The sequence below is a fragment of the Notamacropus eugenii genome, chromosome 3 (genome assembly GCF_028372415.1).
Source record: "Notamacropus eugenii isolate mMacEug1 chromosome 3, mMacEug1.pri_v2, whole genome shotgun sequence".
Classification (NCBI taxonomy): domain Eukaryota; kingdom Metazoa; phylum Chordata; class Mammalia; order Diprotodontia; family Macropodidae; genus Notamacropus; species Notamacropus eugenii.
In genome coordinates this window covers 215,991,540-216,017,405 of record NC_092874.1, presented here as the reverse complement: position 1 = coordinate 216,017,405, position 25,866 = coordinate 215,991,540, and the positions used below count along the sequence as shown (strand labels likewise).

General features: G+C 35.1%; 1 protein-coding gene across 4 annotated transcripts in view; it reads right to left on the bottom strand.

Moving 5' to 3' along the window:
- The window catches only part of IPO8 (importin 8), a 179,114-nt gene that overhangs the window by 19,964 nt on the left and 133,284 nt on the right, over positions 1-25,866 (bottom strand). For 3 of the 4 annotated variants that reach the window (XR_011977119.1, XM_072654411.1, XM_072654413.1), the window contains exons 18-21: positions 23,747-23,872; positions 23,189-23,286; positions 20,748-20,843; positions 4,859-5,079 (exon numbers count right to left, since the gene is read on the bottom strand). Coding sequence is in view for 3 of the 4 variants with exons in the window: in XM_072654411.1 (XP_072510512.1) it covers positions 4,859-5,079; positions 20,748-20,843; positions 23,189-23,286; positions 23,747-23,872 (541 nt within the window). In the remaining variant the exon portion in view is untranslated. The remainder of the gene's footprint in view (positions 1-4,858; positions 5,080-20,747; positions 20,844-23,188; positions 23,287-23,746; positions 23,873-25,866) is intronic. The other variant, XM_072654412.1, reaches the window with a different exon arrangement.

Genomic DNA, 25,866 nt, shown 5'->3' with positions numbered 1-25,866 from the left:
ATACAGTATCAAGATTTCTCAATCCACAAACGCCAAAGATAGCTTCAAGGTTAGTGAGAAAGCTCTTTTACCTGAGTGAGAAAGGAGCTTGGTTGAGCCCCAGCCCAGCCTCAGGGCAGCTGCAGCCACTGCCATAGCAGCGGCTGCTTTGGGAGCATTCCGTCTATAGTCAGTGGGGGAATTGAGTGGCTGTTCTGGCTTTGAGTCCTGAGTGGCAGTCCTAGGGTGAGGAGGAGCACTGATGAGGTGGAGCTGGTGGTGGCTATGGAGAGGGAATCCTACTCACAGTTCCAGGACAGAAAAGAATGCTTTTGGTTGCTCACAGACAAGAGCACAGGTCAGGAGTGGAGTAAAAACCTCTCACTTGATTATATCGCTTTGGAGGAACTGAAAACTTACATGTCCCTAGAGATACCTCAGAAAAAACCTACAAAAAACCTCTGAAGCCTAGGGTAATATACCTTTCACTTGACAAAGGATTAAAAAGTCAAATAATTGGTTGGGAAAATGCTCCAAAAGGGGAAAGAAATAAGACTACAGAAGGTTATTTTCTCGGTGAAAAGGTATTTTTTTCCATCCTTTCTGATGAGGAAGAGCAAAGCATAAAATCAGAGGAAAAGCAAAGCATACAACTGGAAGAAGACACCAAGGTCAAGGCTCCTACATCCAAAGCCTCTAAAAAAACTATGCAATAGTCTCAGGTCATGGAAGAGCTCAAAAAGGGTTTAGAAAATCAAGTAAAAGAGGTGGAGTTATATTGGGAAGAAAAATGAGAGTGATGCAAGAAAATTATGAAAAATGAGTCAACAGCTTGCTAAAAGAGACCCCAAAAAATGCTGAAGAAAATAACACCTTCAAAAACAGACTAATGAAAATGGCAAAAGAGGTCCAAAAAGCCAATGAGAAGAATGTCTTAAAAAGCAGAATTGGACAAATGGAAAAGGAGGTCCAAAAGTTCACTGAAGAAAATAATACCTTAAAAATTAGAATGGAGCAGATGGAAGCTAATGAAAGCCAAAAGAATGAAAAAATAGAAGACAATGTGAAATATCTCATTGGAAAAACAACTGACCTAGAAAATAGCTCCGGGAGTGATAATCTGAAAATTATTAGGCTACCTGAAAACCATGACCAAAAAGGAAAACTGCCCTGATATTCTAGAAACAGAGAGTAAAACAGAAATGGAAAGAATTCACAGATCAACTCCTAAAAGAGTCCCCAAAAGGAAAACTCCTAGGAATATTGTAGGCAATTCCAGATTTCCCAGGCATGGAGAAAATATTGCAAGCAGCCAGAAAGGAACAATTCAAGTATTGTGGAAATACAATCAGGATAACACAGGATTTAGCAGCTTCTACATTAAGGGACCGAAGGGCTTGGAATATGATATTCCAGAGGTCAAAGGAGATAGGATTAAAACCAAGAATCACCTACTCAGCAAAACTGAGTATAATACTTCAGGGGAAAAATATATTTACACACACACACACACATAGGTGTGTAACAGTATGCATATATGTGTATATTATATATGTGTAGGTATGTATATGTACATGGGTGTGTGTATATATGTGTATATATACATACACATACATATATATATACACATATAGAGGGCACAGGATGAGCTGAATATGAAGGGAGAATACTTAAAAATATTAAAATTACTGTTGAGTGGAATGTACTAGGAGTGAGAGGTAGGAAGAGATAGAATGTAGCAAATCACCTCACGTAAAAGAGGCAAGAAAGAACTTTTATAATGGAGGGGAAGAGGGGGGAGATGAAAGGGAGTAAGTGAGCCTTACTCTCCTGGATTTGGCTTAAGGAGGATATAACACACACTCAATTGAACATGGAAATCTATTTTACTCTGCAGGAAGACAGTGAGGAAGAGGACAGAAAAGGAAAAATAATAGAAGGGACAGCAAATTGAGGAACGGGATAATCAGAAGCAAACACTATAGTGGGAGGACAGATCAAGAGATAAAATGGAATAAATGGAGGGCAGAATGGGACAGTGGGAAATGTGGTTAGTCTTTTGCAACATAACTATTATGAAAGTGTTTTGCATGGCTACAAAGGTATGACCTACATTGAAATGCTTGCTTTCTCAGCAAGGGTAGGTAGGTGGTGAGGGAGGAAGAGACAGAATATGCAACTCAAAGCTTTAAAAATGAATGCTAAAAACTGTTTTAGCATGAAAACTGGGAAATAAGATGTACAGGCAATGGAGTATAGAAATCTGTTTTGCCCTACAGGTAAATAGAATGGAGGGGGATGGAAGAAGAGGGTGGTAACAGAAGGGAGGACAGACTAAAGGAAGGGGTGGATGGGGTGCATGTTGTCCTGGGGTGTGAGGTGGGGAGAGAATTTTGAATTCAAATTCCTGTGGAAGTGAATGTTGAGAATATATATTATTTCAAAAAATAAGCAGTTTATCTATCTCATGTAAATCAGTCATGGCTCCACTCTCTATTAATGTGAGTATAACAATTATATCAAAAAAGATTAATCAAGCTGCTGAAAAGTAATAAACATATACACTTCAAAATTTATTAGTGTGATACAGTGGGATTGATTTTTTTCAGCCTTTTTTTCATATGTTCTAACAATAGACATATACATCATTTCTATCAATGGTACTTTGTATATTTTAATTCTGGCTTCAGGTTCTCCTCTAATTTATTCTTTTTCTCCAAACTCTATTCTGCTCTTTTGAATTTCTTACCAATGTTAATTCTTAATTAATTTCTTTAAAGATGCCTTATATAAATTTGAGAACACTTTCTTATTCCAGATTTTTTTTCCATTACTTTAGCTGTTTTAGCTACTAGACAGTATTTTTTTGAAACTTCTGACACTTTTGGAAAAAAAATTTGGGGGCTTGTTTTGATGTGGTATTTTTTACTATTTTTCTTCTCTTCGTTGTTATCAAACATTGAATGTGAGAAGTCAAACTACCACCTTTCACTCTATTATTTTGACTGGAAAGTTCAATTTGTAATTCATTAAAAACAAAACAAAAACAACCCTTAGTTCTGCTTACAACCAAAAAGAGAACATAATGAAGGAAGGGTTTGTACATAAGAGGTACTTAAGAAATACCTGATGAATGAATGAATGAATGAACAAAGGAATTAAAAAGCATTCTGAGAATTGTTAAAGCAAATCAGAAGGGTCTGTGGCAATTGAGGAAATTGAGTTAACCACACAGAATACATCATGTAAATCAATTCTGAATTTAACTCAGTTCCTTTTCTAGTGAATTGTAAGTGTAGTACAATTTTGTCCTATAACAAAACTTTTTTCAATTATGAGATCACTGAGAAAACTTTATTGCACTGTTTGAAACCAGCCCTGCATGGCTGGGAAGCTGGACCACTTCTACCTGTTGCTTACAGACCCTTAACAAAGGATGAAGGTTATGTTGAACAGAAACCTAGTCAGTTCTGAAGAATGATACAGGGAGTTTTCTCACAATTACACATCTAAAGCAACCCATATATATCTCCTCTGAAGACTGGCCCTGTACTGGTCAATCAGTTTCTGTTTACTAGTTCCTGTGATTGAATACAGATAATCTGGCAGCAAATAGGGCACCTCTTTTTCTGATTTCAGGGAATTGCACCTGTTTGTTCTCCCCTTCCCAACTTGGAAAGCCCCTAATCTTTCCTCCAGTTAGAAATCAGATTATCTAATCTTGTATATTGGTTTATGTCCTGTTAATATTTGCTTTTCATGCAAAAAATCTCAAAACCAAGCTGAGAATCAATTCTGGTCCCTATTTGATATGCAATTGGCACATACTGTTTAATAAATTGATATACTTAGAAGCTTGAACCTTTGTTTCCTCAGTTATTTCAGATTTTACTTGTCACAACTCCCTATGGAATTATTTCTCCTACCTGTAAGAACAATTTTGACAGAAGTATATAGCAAAACTCTCTCTTCTTAGCAAAGTACTAAGAATGACATGCTAAAGCTTCAATAATTCCATTCTCAAAATACTCAGGCAGGTCTAGGATCTCATCAGTTTGGATATCCCTGCCAATAATATACATCACAACCTATCCATGACAGTTTATCATATGCCATTCATTTGTTAATTCCTCCCATAAGTTCACCAGTCCACCTCTTTCATTGACATTATGAAGATTCCCATGGAACAACTGGTCTATCAACCAGTTCCACTCACCTTTGCCATATGACCAGCCCATCTTCTTTGTCTATCTTGTGTTTCTACATTACTTTCTTTCTTCTTTTTCCTTGAAGCTTCCTGTTCTTTTAAGTTTCTCATTTGATTATGTTGCGACATGTTCACAATCATTATGTACCTCTCCATGGTATCACTGTGATACTCAATTTCAATTCGTTAGAGACTATTGTATTCCATGTCTTGTAGTCATACAACAATGATTCAGCCCCTGAGACTCTATCAGAAACCCTCTTTTCTCATATTTCTCAGGCGGGTTAGGCAAAGATATAGGAACAGAGGTCTTAACAACAGCCCCAAGTAATTAACTTCCCAGATCTGTATTTTATACCATTGCAAGGCTGGTTGGTACCTCCATTACACACCAGGTCAACCTGGAATGCCTACAATTATAAACTTAATTAAGAAGGAACTTAAATGCTTGTGAAGGATTTTCATAACAGCAAATTTTTAAGTTTAATAAATTTTGTATCTTAAAGAGATGAATTTTGTGCAAGCTTGTGTTCTCTCCATTAGACTACTCCAAAAGATTAAGATATTAATGGTGCATTAACAGAAATGCACATTATTTACTTGGCTGTTATGCTTAGTAGTCAATAACATGTAACAAGATACAAAAAATAAAAAAATAAGAAAGATACTTACCCAAGAAAACAATCAGTATCATTCATCCACTGATTTATAAACTGTGCAGTTATAGGTCCAGGATTATGTGGAAAATGAAGGTGTTCTAAAGTATGCAAAAGCAGATCAGGATTGTAATACAAGGCAGCAATAGCAACCTGAAGACACATGGTACGTAGTTCACTTGTTTTAACCCCTCTGGTTAATCTTTCCAGCACAACTTCTACAAACAGTGGAATGCACTAAATATAAAGCAGAAAATAAAATAACAGAATTTATTATAAATTCCTATTGACTACAAAAAATTACTACCACAATAAAAATGGCTGGCATGTATATAGTATTTGAATGCATGTGAAGTCTTACCATTATTTCATTTAAATCTCACAATAACACTGGGGTCGGCAATAGTTACCATTTTATAGATGAAGAAACTAAAGCTTGGAGAGATTAGGTGATTTACCCATCATCCCAAAGCCAGAAAGTAACAGAGGTGGGATTTCAATTGGAAGAAGTCCTTCTAACTCCAAAGCCTGCATTCTATCTATTATAGCATAATGCCTTTTAAAAATAAATGCTATCATATGGGTAGTATCTATTACAAAGCATTATAACTTTGTCATCTAACACATAACACATTTTAATTTTTCACATCATTTGCACATTTTTTGCCTCTCTGTAAAATTGTTAAGGGTTTATTTCACAATATTCATTTGACAAATGGGAAAGCTGAGAAACAAATAAGTTAAGTGGTCTGCCTTAGATCACATATTTAATCATCTTTTATACCCTATCTAACTAATTATTAATAGAACAATGACTTTTATATGCCAGACCATAATGAGTAACAAAAGAAGTTACTTAAAACACAACAGGAAAGATAGGACCAAAAAAGTATATGTAAAAACAGTTAATAGAAGTAAATAATATACTTATATAGCCAATTAATACATATATACAGAAGTTTAGATATTCAGAAGAAGAAAGCTAAAACAGACAATTTTAGAAAAGTTTCATGTTGATAAGAACTAAATAGTACACTAAAAGTAGGAAAGACACGAAGCAGCGTTAACAAAATGGGCAAATGAAATTAACTAAAAATGTTCAGAAAAGAGCTGTGATCAAAACAATTCAATCAATATAATTTGTTACTACATAGAAAATCAACATGCATTTATTAAGCCTCTACCAGGTAGAAGACATTAGGTGATGGCATCCAAAGACAAAGTCTGAATGCACACTCCCTGCTCCTTTTAGAAATACTAGAAAATCATTTTCTTCAGTATGCTAGTCAGTATGCTTTTGGACTAATTTAAATGAGAAATATTATCACTCTTTAACTTTCAATTCCAAAACAATTACCTGAACTAAATCCATTTCTCTCTAACCAAAGATCTACCACTTTCTTTGAGGAAACTGGGTAAAAACTTCAGGGAAGGATTTTTTTCTGTTAGAAAGAATTAGGGCAATGACTAGATAAAAGTAAAGACTCATTGATTAATTTAGTAAAGAGCAATATCTTGTTTCCCCTAGGTATTGACTAGATCTAGGGTAATGATGTCTTTGGTGACTTCAGTGATTGGAACTATTTCTTGAGTTTACCTCTGACAAGCTGGAAAGGAGAATTTTTTAAAAGAATGGTTGAAGAGAAATTGAATGATTTTTGGAAAATAGTTCTCTAGGGGTATGCAGAAAGTTAAATAACTATTGTCCTCCATAATGAAGCAAACACTTGACTGAACAAAACTTAACTTTTAATTTTACAAACTTTTCATTTAACAAAAGTTAACTTTTAATCTGAACTTTTTCTCAGGCTTGACTGTGGAACTTCATATATTATCTGGTAATGCTATAAACTCTACATAAATGGCAGTCTTTAGACCTCCTTCTTTAAGCAGAAATGTTAAGAATAAGTTTAATCTAAATTAACAGAAATTGTTTCTGGAAAGTTTATGTTTAAAATGTATGCACGGTATTTTTTTTCCTTCCATACTGCCCTCAAGGAAATGATATTCTATGGTGGGAAGTGTCTGTCTGTCTGTCTGTCTGTATGTATTGTAAAGGAAAACTGGCCAATGAAGGTTTAGTCCTTACAAGGATTCACCCTTCATAGAGGGTTTTACAGAGCTTGCATATATATGGTTGCTGCCAAATCAACATGTGGAATTTTAGGGAGTCAGTTTTCTGTCAAGAATGACTTGAGGAGCTAGTACTACATGAAAATGAAGACTTCTAGTTGACCAAGGAACCAGAAGGACTAATGATGCAATGGAGGCTGAGCCATAATTGGGTATGCATACAGAAGGTTTGAGCAGAATCTTGTTGCTCACTGGCATCTTTTAAGTGAGGATTGTTGTGAGCTGCTAGGCTAGGTGAGGACAACAGGCCCTAATTCCAACCTGGTGACAATATGTCCATGAAAATATAACATCAGTAGTTGAATTTGGTGAGGAGGCAGCCTCAAGGAGAATTCTGTCTGACCCAGCCCAGTAGCTAAAACACCAAATCCCAGGAGGAGCTAGTCCAAATATGCAAGTGAGCAATTTATCCATTGCCCAGAAGTGAAGTCATTGAGACTCTGCAAAGAAAGAAGAGGATTCCCAGGGTCAGAAATTCAGTTTCCTAAAAGAATGCCTCACTATCTGAGCACACTCTCCCCAGGAAGCAAGTATGCTGTGAGAAGAGAACCGTTGGTTTGAGGGATGTTTTTGTAACACCTGTCCTTGCAAAACTTTCTCAGAAAACATTTCTTTGAAAAAGTCAATTAATATCAAGTAATTAATGAGTATACTAGATAAGGCCTCATAAACCCCATGAGAAGCCACAATCTATCAGAGTTACTGGTAGGACAAATAATCATTGCTCTCTGGGGATCAAATCTGCTAGTTTAAATTTGAATTGGAAGAGTGAGCTCAGGAAGAGATTGGGAGTGGGGAGGAAGGGGTGCTACAAATACAGAGTAATTTTAGGAAGATACTGGAGCCTAGAAGAATTAGGAAAAACCTCTCAAGTTCACTATGTACAAAACAGGATTATCTTTCCCTACAAACCCTTTTGAGTGCATCACAAAGGTTCTGTCCTAAACCCTCTTCTCTTTTCTTTCTACACCACATTGTTTGATGATCTAATCAGCTCCCATGGGTTCAATTATCATCCCTAAGCGAAAGATTCCCAGATCATCACATATCCAGACCTAGTCTTTCTCCTGAGCTAGTAGTGTATCTCCAATAGTTTTTTAAATATCTCAAATAGGATATCCCAAAGGCATTCCAAACTAAACATGTCTAAAACAGATCTCCTCTATGCCTGCAAACTTTCTCTACTTCTGAACTTCCCTATAACTATAACTGCCACTCCCCCAGTGACCCAAGTTTGAAACTAGTGTCATGTGGGACTCCTCACTCTCATTCAAGTCACATAAATAATCTGTCATCAAATCTTGCTGTTTCTACCTTCAAAAAAATTTCATGTATAAAAGTCTTCTTTTTACTCATATATCCACAAGTCTGGTTTAGGGTTTTATCACCTTTTGCCTAGACTCATGCAATGGAATTAAGTGGTTTCACTGCCTCAAGTCTGTCCCTACTGTAATCCATTTTCCATTAAGCTGCCAAGGTGTCTTTCTCTTTCAGATTACTTTCATTTACACTGTATGTGTACATCTACACTGATATCTATGTCTTATATATATACAGATGGTGCAAATTAGTGTGAATAATGAATCTCCTGAAGTGACTAATGAATCCCATTATTCAAATTCATGCTGCATATTTCCAGTGGGCTGGAACCAACAACAATATTTTACATAATTATAATTTTTAATAGTGTAAATTCAAATACCTGAGATCATTTCATTAAATTCATTAATCTCACTAACAAGAACTGAGTTCTTGTACCTAGTTATTTACATGTTGTTTCTCCTAACTTAATGTAAGGTTCCCAAAGTTTCTATCCTAAACTCTCTTTTCCTTCTAAACACTTTTCACTTGGTGATCTCATCAACTCCCGTGGATTCAATTGTCTTCTCTTTGCAAAGGATTACCAGATCATAATATATCCAGCCCTAGTCTTTCTCCTGAACTATAGTCATCCATCTCAATAGCTTTTTGAAAAATCTCAGACTAAATATCCCATAGGCTAAATATCCCAACATGTCCAAAACACATTTCATCTTTCCCTGGAAACTTTCACCACTTCTGAACTTCCCCATTACTATCACAGGCACTGTTACCTTCCCAGTCTTAGCAAGGTTCAAAATAATTGTCATCTTTGACTCCCCATGCTCATTCAATTCACATATCTTTGAGGGAAAGGACTGTTTTCTTATTGTTTTATTTTACTTGTTCTGTATCCCTAAGAATTTAGCATAGTTCCTATCACTGTAAGTAAGTGCTTAATAAATGCGTGCTGACTTTAGTAGAGAAAGAGAGAGATAAAAATTGGAGAAATGCTATGGAGGTACTTGATACTTTAAAAAGAAAATTGTAACCAACTAAATATGTGGGATAAAGTAAAATAAAGAGCTGAAGATGGCTCTGAGGAGGCAAACCTGGGTAAATTGGAAAATTGTGGCACTAGCAATGTAATGTGAAAGCTAAAAAAGATAAATACTCTTTTTGAGTTAATGAGTATGAGGTGCCTACGGGACATCCAATATGCAATGTCCAACAGACTGATGGTGATGTGGGACAGGACCTCAGCATAGATTATGTTCAGATGTATAGAATGAGGGTATAGAACACCTATTGTAACACAAATCCCTTCATTTAATAATAATATGAAAGTGTTAGGAAGTACCTTTATTGATAGTTATTGTTTTACCTACCTCTCTAAATGCCTCATTCAAACAAGACATTTAATGATGTCAGAAGTTTTGAAACACTACCAATGAAATCTATACTTTGGATGAGGAAAAAAAGACAACTATCTGCAACTGAAATTCAAGTTTTTTCATAACATTGGAAAATTTCTTATACATTTAAAAAACAATTTTAGCAGGAGAAAATGTAAATATTTTAAGATGAAGAACTTCAAAATTGTTTTAGAAAACTGTGCTTTATCCTCTGCAATGAAAACTGAATGCCTAATGTAAAAATGCAAATTTGAATATAAATTTTTAATTAGGTCAATTTATAAATTCACTAGCAATAACTGAACTGCTAAGAATTAAATAAAGAAAAAAAATTCTTGGCTAACTTTGATCCTTATGATGCTTGACTCCTTAAGAGTAGCATTTTGCAAGGAGTATCCACAGTTTCAATGTGAGTAACTTCTAACTTCCCCTGTATTTTCTGATAGACTGGCCTCAGGAAAAAATTATTTTTATTACTATTTGTTTCATCACATAACACACATGACAGGGGTCTAGATCAAGTTGATTTTTACTGCTCAGAACTTGCAGGTTAATAAAAGCCACATACATCTGTGTACAGAATTTGAAAAGTCTTAAAACATAATAAGATATATTTGATGTAAATCAATCAACAAGAATTAAAAGTTATCTATTTTATGTAAGACTATGAACAAGGTATTGTGAGGAAAATACAGTATTAAAGTCATACTTCTTGCCATCATTGCTGCAATCTAATAAAGCTAGATGTTACATAGATATCTTAAAAGGCAAAATGTCCAAAACTGAACTTTGCTTTTCCACCCTGCCACAACCAAACCTTCCCCACTTCCTAATGTCCCTATTACTGTTAAGAATATCACCCCACTATATTCCCAAGTCATCCAGGCTCACAAGTCGGGGGTCATCCTTGATTCCTCACTTTCATTGCCTACATCCAATCAACTGCCAAGTCTTATTGTTTCTACCTTTGTAACATCTCTTATATGTACCCCCTTCTTCTTCTGACAGAGACACTGTCATGGTGAAGGCCCTCATAACCTCGCCTCATGCCTGGACTATTGCAACAACAAGTTTATGTACCACGAGTTTCTCCTCAATCCAGTCCATCCTCCATTCAGCTGTCAAACTAACAAACTGAATTCTGCAAGTCTGACAATGTCATTCCCATACTCAACAGACTCTAATGGCTCCCTATCATCTCCAAGATCAAATATAAAATCCTCTGATTGGCTTTTCATGTCCTCCATAACCTGAATCCTCCACCTTTACAGTCTTCTCAGACCTTATAGGACAGCGTGTAGTGTATTCTGTATCTTTCTACCCTCTACCTAGAACTCTCTTCTCATCTCTGCATCCCAGCTTCCTTTAAGTGTCATCTAAAGTATTCACTTTCAGCAAGAAGACTTTCCAAATCTCCCTTACTACAAGTATCTCCTCTCTGTTGATTACCTATTTACTAACTCAGTATCCTGTTTGTACATATCAGTTTTCATATTCTTTCCCCATTACACTGTAAGTTCCAGAGACTGAGGAATCTTTTGTCTTTCTTTATATCCCTAGTGCTTAGCACAGTGCCTGGCACACAGTAGGTGCTAAAGAAATACTACCTGATTAATCATTTTTTGAAGCTTTGTCCGTGTGCTAGGTATGAGATGAAACATCAGAACTATTTAAACTTGTATTTTTCTCATTATTAGCGATCTCAACAGTCTCTCATATGGATGTAATAATTCTTCTGAGAATATTTACATCTTATGATCACTTTCCTATTGAAGAATCAATATCACTTATTTTTTAAGACAACTTATATTTCTTAAGTCTGAATCATTTCTCAATATTTTCCTCATTGATTACAATGTCTATTACATTATGGCCTGAAAACATCTAACATTTCTACATTTCTGAATTTGAATTCTTTATACATGATCTTCTTTTGTAAAGTTAACATATGATGCTAAAAAATAATCATATTCTCTTCTATTTTATATTCAGTACCAGCCAAAAAGCTATCCTAACTACTTTTTCTAAAATTACGTTCGGGTCCTTAATTTCTTTGTTGCTTATTAATTTGACAGATTTGTCTAAATCTGGAATGAAGTATTCTATTACTTTCTTCCAACTGGGCCCCTTCAAAAGTCAATTAGCTTTTCCTTTAAGGGTAATTAAATGCCATTAAGTGTATATGTTTATTATTGATAACTTCAGTATCTATGGGGTCTCCAAGTATAATTTAGTTTCCCCAAGTGTTCTCTTAACTGCATCTATTTTTATTGTTACTTTATCTGAGATGACAATAACTATGTCTCCTCTTTTGACTCATATGCCTCATTTCAACTCAGTGTAAATCTTTGTGTTTCTGGTGTGTTAGTTTTATAAAGAAAATTTTTGAGATTTGCTTTCTAATCCATTGTAATCCTTCTGTCATGTGGTTAAATTCATTCTACTCATAGTAACAGTTCTAACTGTTAACCTTGGTTTTTTCCTTCTTCAAATCCTGCTATGATATTTTTTCTCTTAAAAAAAATTGGCACCAGCCAAACTTAGATATGCTATATAATGGTTTATACTGCTTGGAACAATCTAATTTGTATCCTCCTTCATAGTTTAGGCATAAATCACAGTTCTTCCCATAACCATACCCCAGCAGCCTTATCACCATGAAAGATCCTTCTGCTTTTGTGGCCCTTTTTTCTAATTGATCATCAGGTCCTCCCGGTTCTTCCACTTTAAGGAATTGCACAAGCCAGACATGTTCACTCCTTCACTGCTCTCTCAGCTTCATTTTTAATTCTTTGCATTTCAGAACCTCAAACTATTACCCTTCTCTTTCACTTATTTTTCATCTTCCTTTGTGTTGTCTTCTCTAAGTAGAATACATGTCCTATGAGGCAAAGGCCTCTAGGTGTTTGCTTATATTTGCATTCTCAGGGCTTAGCACAGTGCCTGCCAAATAATAAACAGTTAATGATTCTTGACTTGACTCTTCTCTCTTTTGTGTGATCAGTTCAGTAATCAGGAGTAATTTTTGTTGCTTAAGAATATCCCCTCTTGGCGGTGGCACTAGCTCTTAGCCCACAGACGGTAAGGAACCAAATAACTGGTCAGAAAGAGATTACAGGTGCCTCTTTGCTGGCACTGAGGCAGAACTCTGTTGCTCTATATATATCCATACTTGGATCTGAGTTGCAGTCCTGGGGCAAGGAGGAACACTAGAATAGCTGAGCTTGTGGCAACAGTGGAGAGGGAACCCTCTCACAGATCCAGGGCAAAAAAGGGTTTTTGTGTTCACTCACAGACCAGACTACAGGCAAGAAGAGGAGTAAATCCCTAGAAGTATCTCTGAAAACAGCTCCACAAAATCCCTGAAAGAGACCCAAAAAGAGAAACTCCTAGGAATACTGTGAAAAAATTTCAGAGTTCCCAGGTCAAGGAGAAAATATTGCAAGCAGCTAGAAAGAAACAATTTGAGTATTGTGGAAATACAATAAGGATAACATAGGATCTGGCAGCTTCTACATTAAGGGATCAAAGGGCTTGGAATAAGATATTCCAGAAGTCAAAGGAACTGGGATTAAAACCAAGAATCACCTACCCAGCAAAACTGAGTATAATACTTCAAAGGAAAAAATGGTCATTCAATGATATAGAGGACTTTCAAGCATTCTTGATGAAAAGACCAGAATTGAAGAGAAAATTTGACTTTCAAATACAAGAATCAAGAGAAGCATGAAAAGGTCAACAGGAAAGAGAAATCATAAAAGACTTTCTAAAGCTGAACTGCTTACATTCCTACATGGAAAGATAATATTTGTGACTCTTAAGACTTTTCTCAGTTTCTGGATAGGTGAAGGGATTACACAGACACAGACACACAAACACAGACGCACACAGAACACAGGTTGAGCTGATTCAGAAGAAATCAGATTTCTTTCTATAAAAGAAAATAAAATTAAGGGGTTAGAGAGGAATGTATTGGGAGGAGAAAGGGAGAAACGGAATGGGGCAAATTATGAATCATAAAAGAGATAAGAAAAATCTTTTTAAATGGAAGAGAAAAGGGAAGAGGTGAGAGGGGGAAAAGTGAAGCTTACACTATTCACATATGACTTAAGGAGGGAATAACATGCTCACTCAATTTGGTATGAAAATCTATCTTACACCACAGGAAAGTAGGGGAGAAAGGGATAACTGGGATGAGGGGGATGACAGAAGGGAGGGCAAATGGGGGAAGGGAGTAACTAGAAGTACACACTTTTGGGAAGGGACAAGGTCAAATAAGAAAATAGAATAAAGCGGGGACAGGGTAGGATGGAGGGAAATATAGTCTTACACAACATGACCATTATGGAAGTCTTTTGAAAAATGACATATATAGCCTGTATTGAATTGCTTGCCTTCTCAGTGGGGAGGGAGGAAGGAAGAGAAGTTGGAATTCAAAGTATTAGAAACTAATGTTGAGAATTGTTGTTGCATATAACTGGGAAATAAGATATACAGGTAATGGAGTATAGAAATCTACCTTGCCCTACAAGAAAAGTGAGAAGATAGGGACAAGGGAAGGGTGGGGTGTGATAGAGGGGAGGGCACATTGAGGGAAGGGATAATCAGAATGCAAGGTGTTATGGAGTAGGGGCATGGGAGAAATGGGGAGAAAAATTGGAATTCAAAATTTTGTGGAAATGTATGTTGTAATCTGACAACAAATAAATAAACAAATGAGTGAGCAAGTTGGTAAATAAATAAATAAACGTATGTGAATAAATAAATAAAAAGAAAAAGCAGAATTGGCCAAAAGGAAAAGGAGGTCCAAAAGCTCACTGAAGAAAACAATTCTTTACAAATTAGAATGGAGCAGATGGAAGCTAAGGACTCTCTAAGAAATCAAGAAATTATAAAACAGAACGAAAAGAATGAAAAAATAGAAGACAACATGAAATACCTCATGATAAACAACTGACCTGGAAAATAAATCCAGAAGAGATCATTTAAAAATTATTGGACTACCTGAAGACCATGATCAAAAAAAAAAAAAAAAAAAAGTCTAAATATCACCTTTCCAGAAATTATCAAGGAAAACTGTCCTGATATCCTAGAACCAGAGGCTAAAATAGAAATCGAAAGAATCCACAGATCACCTCCTAAAAGAGATCCCAAAAGGAAAACTCCCAGGAATATTACAGGCAAATTCCAGAATTCCCAGGTCAAGGAGAAAATACTGTAAGCAGTCAGAAAGAAACAATTCAAATACCATGGAGCCACAGTCAAGATAACACAAGATTTAGCAGTTTCTACATTAAAGTATTAGAGGGCTTGGAATATGATACTCCAGAAATCAAAGAAGGTAGGATTAAAAGCAAGAATCACCTATACAGCAAAACTGAGTAAAAACAATGAGGGGGAAAAATTGACATTCAATGACAGAAGAATTTAATGCATTCTTGAGGAAAAAAAAGAACTAAATAGAAAATTTGACTTTTAAATACAAGACTCAAGAGAAGCATGAAAAGGTAAACAGGAAAGAGAAATCATAAGGGACTTATTAAGTTTGAACTCTTTACATTTCTCCATGGAAAGATAATACTTATAACTCATGAGGCCATTCTCATTATTAGGGTAGTTTAAGGAAATAAATATAGGCAGAGGGCACAGGGTGAGTTGAATATGAATGGATGATATCTAAAAAAGAAAAGTAAGGATGAGAAGAGAAATGTGCTATGAGAAGGAGAAAGGGAGTAGAATGGGGTAAATTATCTCACATAAAAGGGGCAAGAAAAAGTTTTTACAGTGGAGTGGAAAAGGAGGGAGGTGAGAGGGAATGAGTGAACCTTGCTCTAATCAGAACTGGCTTAAGTAGGGATAGCACATACTCACTTGGGTATAGAAATCTATCTTATACCTACAGGAAGGTAGGGTGGAAGAGGATGGGGGGGTGATAGAAGGGAAGGTAGATTGCGGAAGGGGTTAATCAGAAGCAAACACTTTTGAGGAAGGACAAGATGAAAGGAAAGAGCATGACTATTATGGAAGTGTTTTGCATGACTACACATGTAGAACCTATATCAAATTGCTTGCTTTCTCAATGAGGGAGGGTGAGGAGGGAGAAAGGGATAGAATTTGGAACTCAAAGTTACAAAAATGAATGTTAAAAATTGTTTTAACATGTACCTGGAAAATAAGATACACAGTTAATGGGGTATAGAAATCTACAGGAAAAGAGGAGAAGGAGATAAAGGGGGGGAGTGACAGAAGAGGAGCAGAATGGAGGAAGGAGTAATCATAAGCAAAACACTTTTGAGGAGGCATAGGGTGAAAGAAGAGAGAGAACAGAATAAACAGGGGTAGGGAGAATACAATGGAGGAAAATATAGTTAGCAATAGTAACTATGAAAAAAAATTTTGAAGCAAGCTTCTCTGATAAAGACCTCATTTCTCTAACATTTCCTCAACTTATAAATGATCAAAGATATAATCAGTTTTCAGATGAAGTAAATAAACCTATCTATAGCTATATGAAAAAATATTCTAATTCACTATTAATTGGAGAAATGCAAGTTAAAGCCATTTCTGAGGTACAATCTGAAAAGGTAAATGACAAATGTTGGAGGGGACATGGGAAAAATGAGACATTAATGTACTGTTGTAGGAGTTGTGAATTAATGAAATCATTCCACAGAGCAATTTGGAACTATGCTCAAAGGGCTACAAAACCATGCATACCCACTGACATAGCAATATCACCACTAGATCTGTATCCCAAAAGAAATTAAAAAACAGAAAGGAAAAGGATTTATATGTACAAAAATTATTTACAGCAGCTCTTTTCTGGGGGTAAAGAAATCAAAACTGAGGGGATGTACATCAATTAGGGAATGGCTGAATAAGTTGTGGTATATAATTGTGATGGAACATTATTATACTATAAGAAATGATGAGCAGAATGCTCTCAGAAAAACCTAGAAAGACTTACATGAGTTGATACAAAGCAAAATGTAATGGGTACAAAGTAATAGCAATATTGTAGGATGATCAGCTGTGAATGACTTAGTTATTCTCAGCAATATAATGATGCACGACAACTCTGATGAATTTTGGATGAAAAATGTCATCTATGCTCAGAGAAAGAAAAGATGGTGTGTGAATACAGATTGAAGCGATTTTTTTCACTTTTTAAAAAATTTTTCTTCAGTTTTTTTATCTATGTTTTCTTTCACAACATGATTATTATGGATATGTTTTGCATGACTATACATATATAATCTATATGGAATTGCTTGCCTTCTCAGTGAAAGGGAGAGGGTAAATGGGAGAGAATTTGGAACTCAAAAATTTAATACTAAATAAATGTGCGCACATGCGCACACACACACGAATATCCTCTCTTGGACCACACTCTGGCTTGGACATACTTCTTCCTCCTCCTTAGGTACTTACTACTATAAATATTACTGCTATTGTATCAAGCAAGGGAAATTCATGAGATTCCCTCTCCGCACTATACTTTTTATTTCTGAATAGCTCAATTGCATAAAAATACTAAATTTCTCCCTTATCTTAGACCTCTCTTTATTTAGAATGTTTTTTAAACAAAGGGCAAATTTTTATTTGTTTCCAAAATGAAGCTTAGATAAGTTGGGATTCAGAGGAACAGTCTTTTTACCCACTTTCGGGATGTAAGTTCTAATCACCTAGTCCTTTATAACTATTCAAACCAATTTTCTTTCATTCTTCCACTTTTTCTGCACTTCAAAGATTCACATCCAACTATGGCTATCCCAAATGGAATACACGGAAGTCATCAATTTTGTTAAAAAAAAAAAAGTCTGCCCCCCATCACCAGAGGAAATACACTTAACTTTGAAAAACAAATTTACTCTTCAGTATGAGCATTTTCCTTTGCTTCCTAATTTCTCCTTTCATTTTTTTTTTTACTACATAATCCTGGATAATTCTGACTTCAGAATTCTAACTTGGTCTCCCTGCCTTAGGTCTCACCATATCAGTCCATCTTCCAAAATGGTACCAAAGTGATTTTTCTTAAGCACAAATCTGACCAGATCACTCCCCTAATGCAATAAACTTCAGTAGTTTCCTATTGCCTCTAGAATAAAATATAAACTCCCCTCTTTAGTTTTAAAGCCCTTACAACCTGTTTCCAACCTATCTTTCTAAACTTATTCTCCCTCCTACACTCAGCATTCCAGTCACATGGGCTTTCTCTATTCTTCATACTCTACTTCCCACCTCCTTGATATTTGTACCATGAGTCCCCTATGCCTGGAATGAACTCAATGCTCACCTACTTGTCTGTGTTTTCTACCACCCGTCCTTCTATTCACTGCTTTACATTAAAAAAAAAAAAATGCATAAATGATACTCTTTTCTTTTGCTTTTGGTTTTTTGACTTTTCTATCAGAAGATAGGGTAGCCTCACATCTTCAAATCCACAAATTAAATGATAAAAAATGGCCTTGTAACAAATACCATAATCAAGCAAAACAAATTCCCTCATTAACTGTATCCAAAAATTTCTCATTCTTCACTTGGAGTTCTTTAATAATTTCTTGAAATGTGGCATCCAAGGTTTTTTTTGTATATAATCACAATTTTCAGAGAGTCTGATGATTCTTTTTTGTCTTCATTTTATTTTGTATTTTTAAAAATATTTTATTTTTTCCAATTACATGTAAAAACAATTTCAAATATTCATATTTTAAATTTATGAGTTCCAAATTCTCTCCCTCCCCACTCGCTCCTCTCATTGAGAAGGTTCTGATGATTCTTAAAGCCTCTCTCCCTGACTGTCTTCAAGGTTAGATTTTTCTATAGTACGTTCCCAACAAGTTCTTCCAATATTTTCAGCCTTTTCCACTTTGTACTAATATTTCTTGTTGTATCATAAAATCTGAATTCTTTTTGCTCTGTTCTATTTTTCAGGGAACCTACTTCTGCTCTACCTTCTGTTCTAAACTATTTATCCTCCTCCTAGTTTTTTCCTCAAGAACTCTAATTTAATTTTTAATTTCTTGCTTTATTTTTTTCATTCACTATTGGAGTTTTTGCAACAAAGCCATTTTTCTTCATAGATCTATTTGTATTTATTGTAGAGTTATTGTGTTGGGCTTCTTTTAACAAATATTTTCCACATTGTAGTTGACGTTTTCTTCTGTTTACTCATGTCTCTACACTCCAATTCTTTTATTTTTTTTTTTTTTTTGAAACTGTTGGGACCTCACTCCTACACTCTTGGATGGGGAAAGTAGCCCTGATCTTGTGTACTCTACAGAATGAATGTCGCTAATGCTGAGCTGTCCTTTTAGTCCATATCTTCTTCAATCCTGACCTGCGACAAGGAGCTAGGATGGAATTAGGACAAGGTCCTACACCTCTTGCCTCAATCCCTGATTTCTGACTACATGTTCTGGAGGCCCAAAATGAAGAGTTGGGCCAGACTCTTCTAAATCAGTTGGCATTACACCCCTTTGCAGCTCTTTCAAAGTCCTAAATATGACAGAGAAAAATCATCCTGGATTCAGGTCTGATGAAGGGCCCTGAGAATTCTTTTCCTGTTCTCTGCTTCTTTGAGCATACAACACAAGCACCATCAGAGATTGTGCTGGTTTTCCTACCTTTGGGAGGACCTCAGTGCACAGAAGTACCTGGGAGTTTTACTATCTCCATTTCCCTTAGCACTCATCTATTTGGTGGCTTTCTCTCCAGCTACAACTCTGATGATATATTGGAAATTAAACTGACTTCACAGTTCTTGGAGAGTCATAGACATACAAGATGGCCCAGGTTCCTCTTCCTGTTCCTTGCACAGTAAACTACTAAGATTCTGCTAACTTGAGGTCCCAGTTACCAGGGAGCACACTGGCTTCCACACCTACTCTCCCAGGACCCCACAGCATGCCCCTAAGTAAAGCACTCACAGATTTCTCACCATCTTCAGCAATAATCCTAGATTACGTAAAGATACTAACTAATGCTTCCTTTGGGTTTTATTAAACACTATTTCTTCTGGTGCCTTTTTTGTTTTTCATCTTTGCTGGTGAGTTTCTAAGTTCTCAGGTGTACCTTTTCACAGTATCATCTTTACCAAAAATCCATTGTCCCTCCAAATAAATTGTAGATCCTTTGAGATAATGTCCTGCAGAGCCTAACAAAATACTCTGTACACAAAAGAAGCTCAATAATTATTTACTTAATGAGAGCTAGTAAAGTTTTAAATACTGGCTCACAATTCAAATCAAACAGGCAATTTCAAAAAGCAATCAAAAATGGCATTTACTGCAAGAATTTAAAACAGAGGAACTAATGGAAGATGGAAAACTGAGTATTTTCATTCAGGGTTACATGTTAATTCCATACAACAAAAATAATAGCAGATCAAAATCTCCTGTTGAAACTGGTTAAGTTTATCTAAAATGTCTTAAAAAGTGAGCAATATGGGGCAGCTATATGGTGCAGTGGGCAGAGGATCAGCCCTGGAATTGGGAGAACCTGAATTTAAATCTAGCTTTAGACATGTACTAGCTGTGTGACCCTGGGCAAGTCACTTAATTGCCTCAAAAAAGGGTGGGAGGTAGTCGGGGGAAATCAATTAGAAAGTAAGAAGTCAAAAAGGTTCTTGAAATTAGTCATGAGGAATGTTTTAAGAATAGGAACTACTTTCAATTCAGCCTAGAAAATGAGATACTAAGATAAAAATATAAAGGAAAGATCAGCTGAAGAATGTGAAGACTAGGAATATTGAATATGAAGAAAATAAATTTTTTTATAAGAATCCTAATCAAAAGAATCAATACTTTAACCTCCTCTACAGTTTTTCATTAATTAACTTCTGAAAAGCATTATAAAATTCATCTATCCTTTCCTGACTAGTGAAAAAAAAAATTCCAAAATTGCCATAAGTGTTTTCAACCCTATACTGAACAAGATTTACTACCAGTTAATCCAAAGAATAGAAAACCTTTTCCACTACTTTTAAAAACAAATATTTATTAAGCATGTGATTTTATAGTAAAACAATAAAAAGGCTGCTTTCACAACATTTGTTACCTGATCAATTCCTCTTCCTCTGCACTGAAGAACAATTACTTCTAACAGTTTGGCTGCGTGACATTCTGCATCTTCTCCTGCATCACCAGTCAATACCTATAATTATTTGCTACAAATTAGCATATCAAGAGATAGTGTGACATTTCAATTAAAGTTTGTTTTGAAACTAAAAACGTTGCTTTGCTGCTATTTAAAGTTTACCTTCCAACCAAAGGAAGGAGAAAAACAAGTAAATGTACCTGTTTTTCTTTTCTATTCTGCAGAATCACACAAAATATTAGCATACATTTTGTATAGCAAATTATATACATTATCTAATCTGATCTGATCTTCACAACAATACCATGAGGTGAGCAGGGCAAATTATTTTAATCTCATTAAAATAACTTCATTATTTAGATAAGGAAATTTAGGTTTAAGAAAGTTTTAATGACTTACCCATGATCACGTAGTTAGTAAAATAGTAAATGGAAAAGCTGGGATTTAAACCTAGGTCTTCTAATTCTAATAATCTATCCATAGCTGCTCAAGCCAGAAAAATACAATAATTCCCTATTCACATGGATCAGGAAATGATATACATAGCATTTTCCAAATGACTAGAGCTTACCCCTTTTAATACCAAAACTTCTATTTTAAACATTTTTATGGAGCTATTTCCAAGATGTATAATACACCTGTCTTATTAATTAAAATTCAAAATTTTCTGAATTATGAGTTATAAAAATAAATTTTTGTCTAAGGCAGTTGTAAATATGGTTATTGAAGGAAGCGGACCTTAGTTTGCTTTATTTTTCCAAGTAATTGTGCTTTCCAGTCAATCCTTTCTCTAACCTCCCTTGTTTGCTAGGTCTACAACCTAAGAAGAACTGAACATGGACAAGGTCATTCAGGACAACCAAGAGATCAAAGAACTCAGGGAAACACAGAAATCACAGAATTGCATGGATAGAGTACATATAGTCTAATATCCTCATCCATTTTATAGATTATCGAAGAGCATGAGGAATTTGCTCAAGTCACAAAGCTAATTAGCTGCAAACCTAGAATTAGAACTACAAGTGGCTCCTGATTTCTAATTCAATTACTGATCAATCAACCAGAATTTATTAAAGCACCTACCAGGTGTCTGATACTATGGAAGGTGCTGAGAATCCAAAGACAAAATTAAAGCACTCTCTGTCCTCAAAAAGTGAACATTCTATCAGGGTAGACAACATGTACAAAAGTATATAAACATATATACAAAATAAAGATAACGAGTGAGTGGGAAAGAGTGGCACTAGTACAAGAAATCTAAAAAGACTTTCAGGTTGAAGATGAAAGTTGGCTAGCAGAGTTTTGATGCAAACGAGGGATACTATAAAGCAGAGGTGAGCAAAGAGGACATTCTAAGAATGAGGAACAGCCTGTGCAAAGGCAGAGATGGGAGAAGGAATGCTGAGTGTGAAAAAACAACAAACGGTTTGGCAAGAACATAAGGAGAGTATAGGAGAGAATTTGTATAATAAGCTGGAAAAGAAGATAGGAGCCAGATTGTGAAGAACTTTAAATGCCTGATGAAAGAGTTTATATTTGATACTAAACATAATAAGGTACCAGAGTTTACGAGCAGAGGAATCACATGGCTTAGACCTATACTCAATGGAGGGAAATGAATTAGTGAGACCAATCTGGAGACTATTTTACTAGACCAAATAAGAGGAGGCAACAATCTGAATTAAAGTAATGGCTGTGTGATTAGCGAGAAGGTTTTAGATATGAGAGAGACTATAAAGATAGAACCAACTAAATATATGGGTGGGCTGAGGGAGAGTGAGAAGTCAAGGATGACACCAAGATTACAATCTGGGTCACTAAAAAGGAATCTACAGAAATAGCTAAGTTCAGAGGAGAGGTAGGTTTAAAATGAATTTTAAATGAATTTAAAATAAATTCTGTTTTCAATGTTTACTTTTAGATGCTCAGGAGACATATATTTTGAAATCCTCAATAGGTGATATAGGACTGGCATTCCAAGCTAGATATATAGATCTGGGAGTCATAAGTGTAAGAATGATCAATAAATACATGGAGCACTGATGAAGTCCCAAAGAGAAAAAAAAGGTAGAGGTTATCTTTGAGTATGTTTGCTCTATATGCAATTTTAAATAAATAGCTCTTGATTCAAACACTCTTTAGAGAGTGAAGCCTCAGTCTCCTGATTGCAGTAGTTAAAACAGATCTTTAACCTGCAGATGCAAGGTATTATATGTATGTGAATGCATATTTTGCACTATAATTTATACATATAATTTATACAATTTATATGCATATATATATGCATAAACAAAAAACATGTACACACATTTACATAGAATATAAACAAGAGAAGCAAAAGGCACGGCAGTGGTCCTAAGAACACTACAATTAATACAAAAAATGAGAAAGAACATTCTTACCTTTCTACACATTGTGTAAATTATCTCTAAATGCTTAGGATTGGATAGTAAAGTAACCGTATCTATAGTAACATAATTGTGCAAGAGAGGCATCATGTCTGAAAAAAAGGATATGTCAAAGTCTTATATTAGAACAGAATATTAAAAAATATTCCCAGAGATATTATATTTTCATTTTCCTTGTTCATTACTACCTTTCCTTAGAATTATATCACTTTAAACTTGGAAGGGGGCTTACAAATAATTGAGATAACCAATGTCAAAGGAAGTTATTAATACCACAAAGATAAACTCCAGGAAGACATAAGGATAGTCACTACTGAGGATATTTTAAAGAAATAATATACACCCTATAATGTTCACATTCCTGGGACTATACACACTACTTCTAAAGCTCACCAAACCATTTGCCAATAGAAAAATGAGGGGCTTGTGATCAGAGTTACTAGAAGAAATTATATCTTTTCTTTTTGTTTTGTTTCTTTCAAATTGGCGTTTGGATTTTACATATATATGAATATTAAATTACAAAATAGCAGCAAGAAAAAGTAGCTTTACCTGCAAAGTATTCAAAGCAATCCTGCTGAAAAACTTCAAACAATATGCCTAAGAGTTGCCACATTTGAGGCGAAATCACCTGGCAAGTCAAACTATATGCCAATGAAAGAATTTCTTCATAAAATTCTGGAAGAGATATGATTAGAAAATTTAAAAACAGCAAAAGCCAAATTATTAATGCAACACCAGAGAATTTTGGAAATAAAACATTAATCAACTACCCACATCTTTACACATGCAATATCTGTGAATATCTCATTTTGTAATTCTCTCAAATTTACTACTTTGCTTCAATTATCAACAATTTCTACAACGTTTTGAAAGGATGTAAGCTACAGAAAGTAAGTTTCTGTTTTTGCTTTTACTTTATTAGCAAGACTAAAAATATGCATATTTGAAAAATAAAGTTATTAGTTATTAGTGAGAACAAAGTTATTAGTCAGAACAAAGCTCCCTCTTGGCAGTTAAAGAAATTTTTTGGACAGTTTTTTAATCTAAACCAAAATTTTCTGCATTTCAAACAGTCCTACACCAATACAGTTTTATATATTACATTTTTTTTTTACTTCCACATTTTCCAATTGACTTTTTAAAAGTATTTTGTTGTTGTGGAGTATACTCTATTAAGACACATATTCCTTGTTGGTGGAACTGTGAGCTGATCCAACCATTCTGGAGAGCAATTTGGAACTATGCCCAAAAGGCTACAAAAATGTGCATACCCGTTGACCCAGCAATATTGCTTCTAGGACTGTATCCCCAAGAGATCATAAAAATGGGAAAGGGACCCACATGTACAAAACTATTTACAGCAGCACTCTTTGTAGTTGCCAAAAACTGGAAATCAAGGGGATGCCCATCAACTGGGGAACGGCTGAATAAGCTGTGGTATATGAATGTAATGGAGTACTATTGTGCCATAAGAAATGATGAACAGGAAGACTTCAGAGAGGCCTGGAAGGACTTATATGATCTGATGCTGAGTGAAAAGAGCAGAACCAGGAGAACTTTGTGCACAGCAACAACCACAGTGTGCATGAGTTTTTTCTGGTAGACTTGGAACTTCGTAATAACGCAAGAACTTAAAAAAAATAATATAATTCCCAATGGTTTTTTAAGGCAAAATGGCTTCCACACTCAGAAAAAGAACTATGGAATTCATTTGCAGAGTGTAGCAGATCATGTCTATATATGTGTGTGTATTATGTTTTGACTTGTTATATGATTTCTTCCATTTATTTTAGTTCGTCTACACAGCATGACTACAGTGAAAACGTATTCAATAGGAAAGTATGTGTAGATCCTATATAGAATTGCATGGCGTCTTGGGGAGGGTAGACAGGGGGTAAAAATCTAAGCTTTTTGGCAGTGATTGTAGAACATTAAATAAATAAATGGAAGGGCACATATTCCCATGAGATTTCTCAGTCTTCTGAGAGCTATACATGTGATTATTACTTTTACCACCAACCAAGAGTCAATATTATCTAATGTACAGATAGAAAGCAATTAAGCTAAAGCTAACATAGTTCAATTTGTATCACCTAAAATGTGATTAAAAGAGAATTCTCAATGTGAGAAACTGAATTAAATTTTCCTCTTTCCAGGTGGAGCTACTTTAGAAATTGGTGCAAAGTCTTCAAATTCTCATATTATTTAATTTCAGAATTTGGACAAAGGCTAATGCTAAGTAATATTAGCCCCCCAAAATGCTAATTTTGCTATTAATAACAAAATAAGACCAAACCTAAGTGCTGGAAAAATACTGCTACCAAAGATTTTAATCATCACAAATCTCTGTTATGGAATACATACACACACGCACACAAACACACACACACACTCTCCCTGAAAGGATTAGTTATCATTCACATTTAAATAAAAAATTTTTAATCTGGATGTACAATGCACAATAATTATAATTTAACTAAGAATGTGTTACTTGATTGGAACGTATTATATCAAGATGTTCTCAGATAAATTCATAATTTATTACCACATTCACCAGTAATGAGACTGAAAAACTAAAACCTGTAGCACTAAAATGTTAATAAGCAAAACATGAAATAAGCAAAATTGAAAAACTATTGCCTGTCACATTAATTAGAATGTGACTTCTA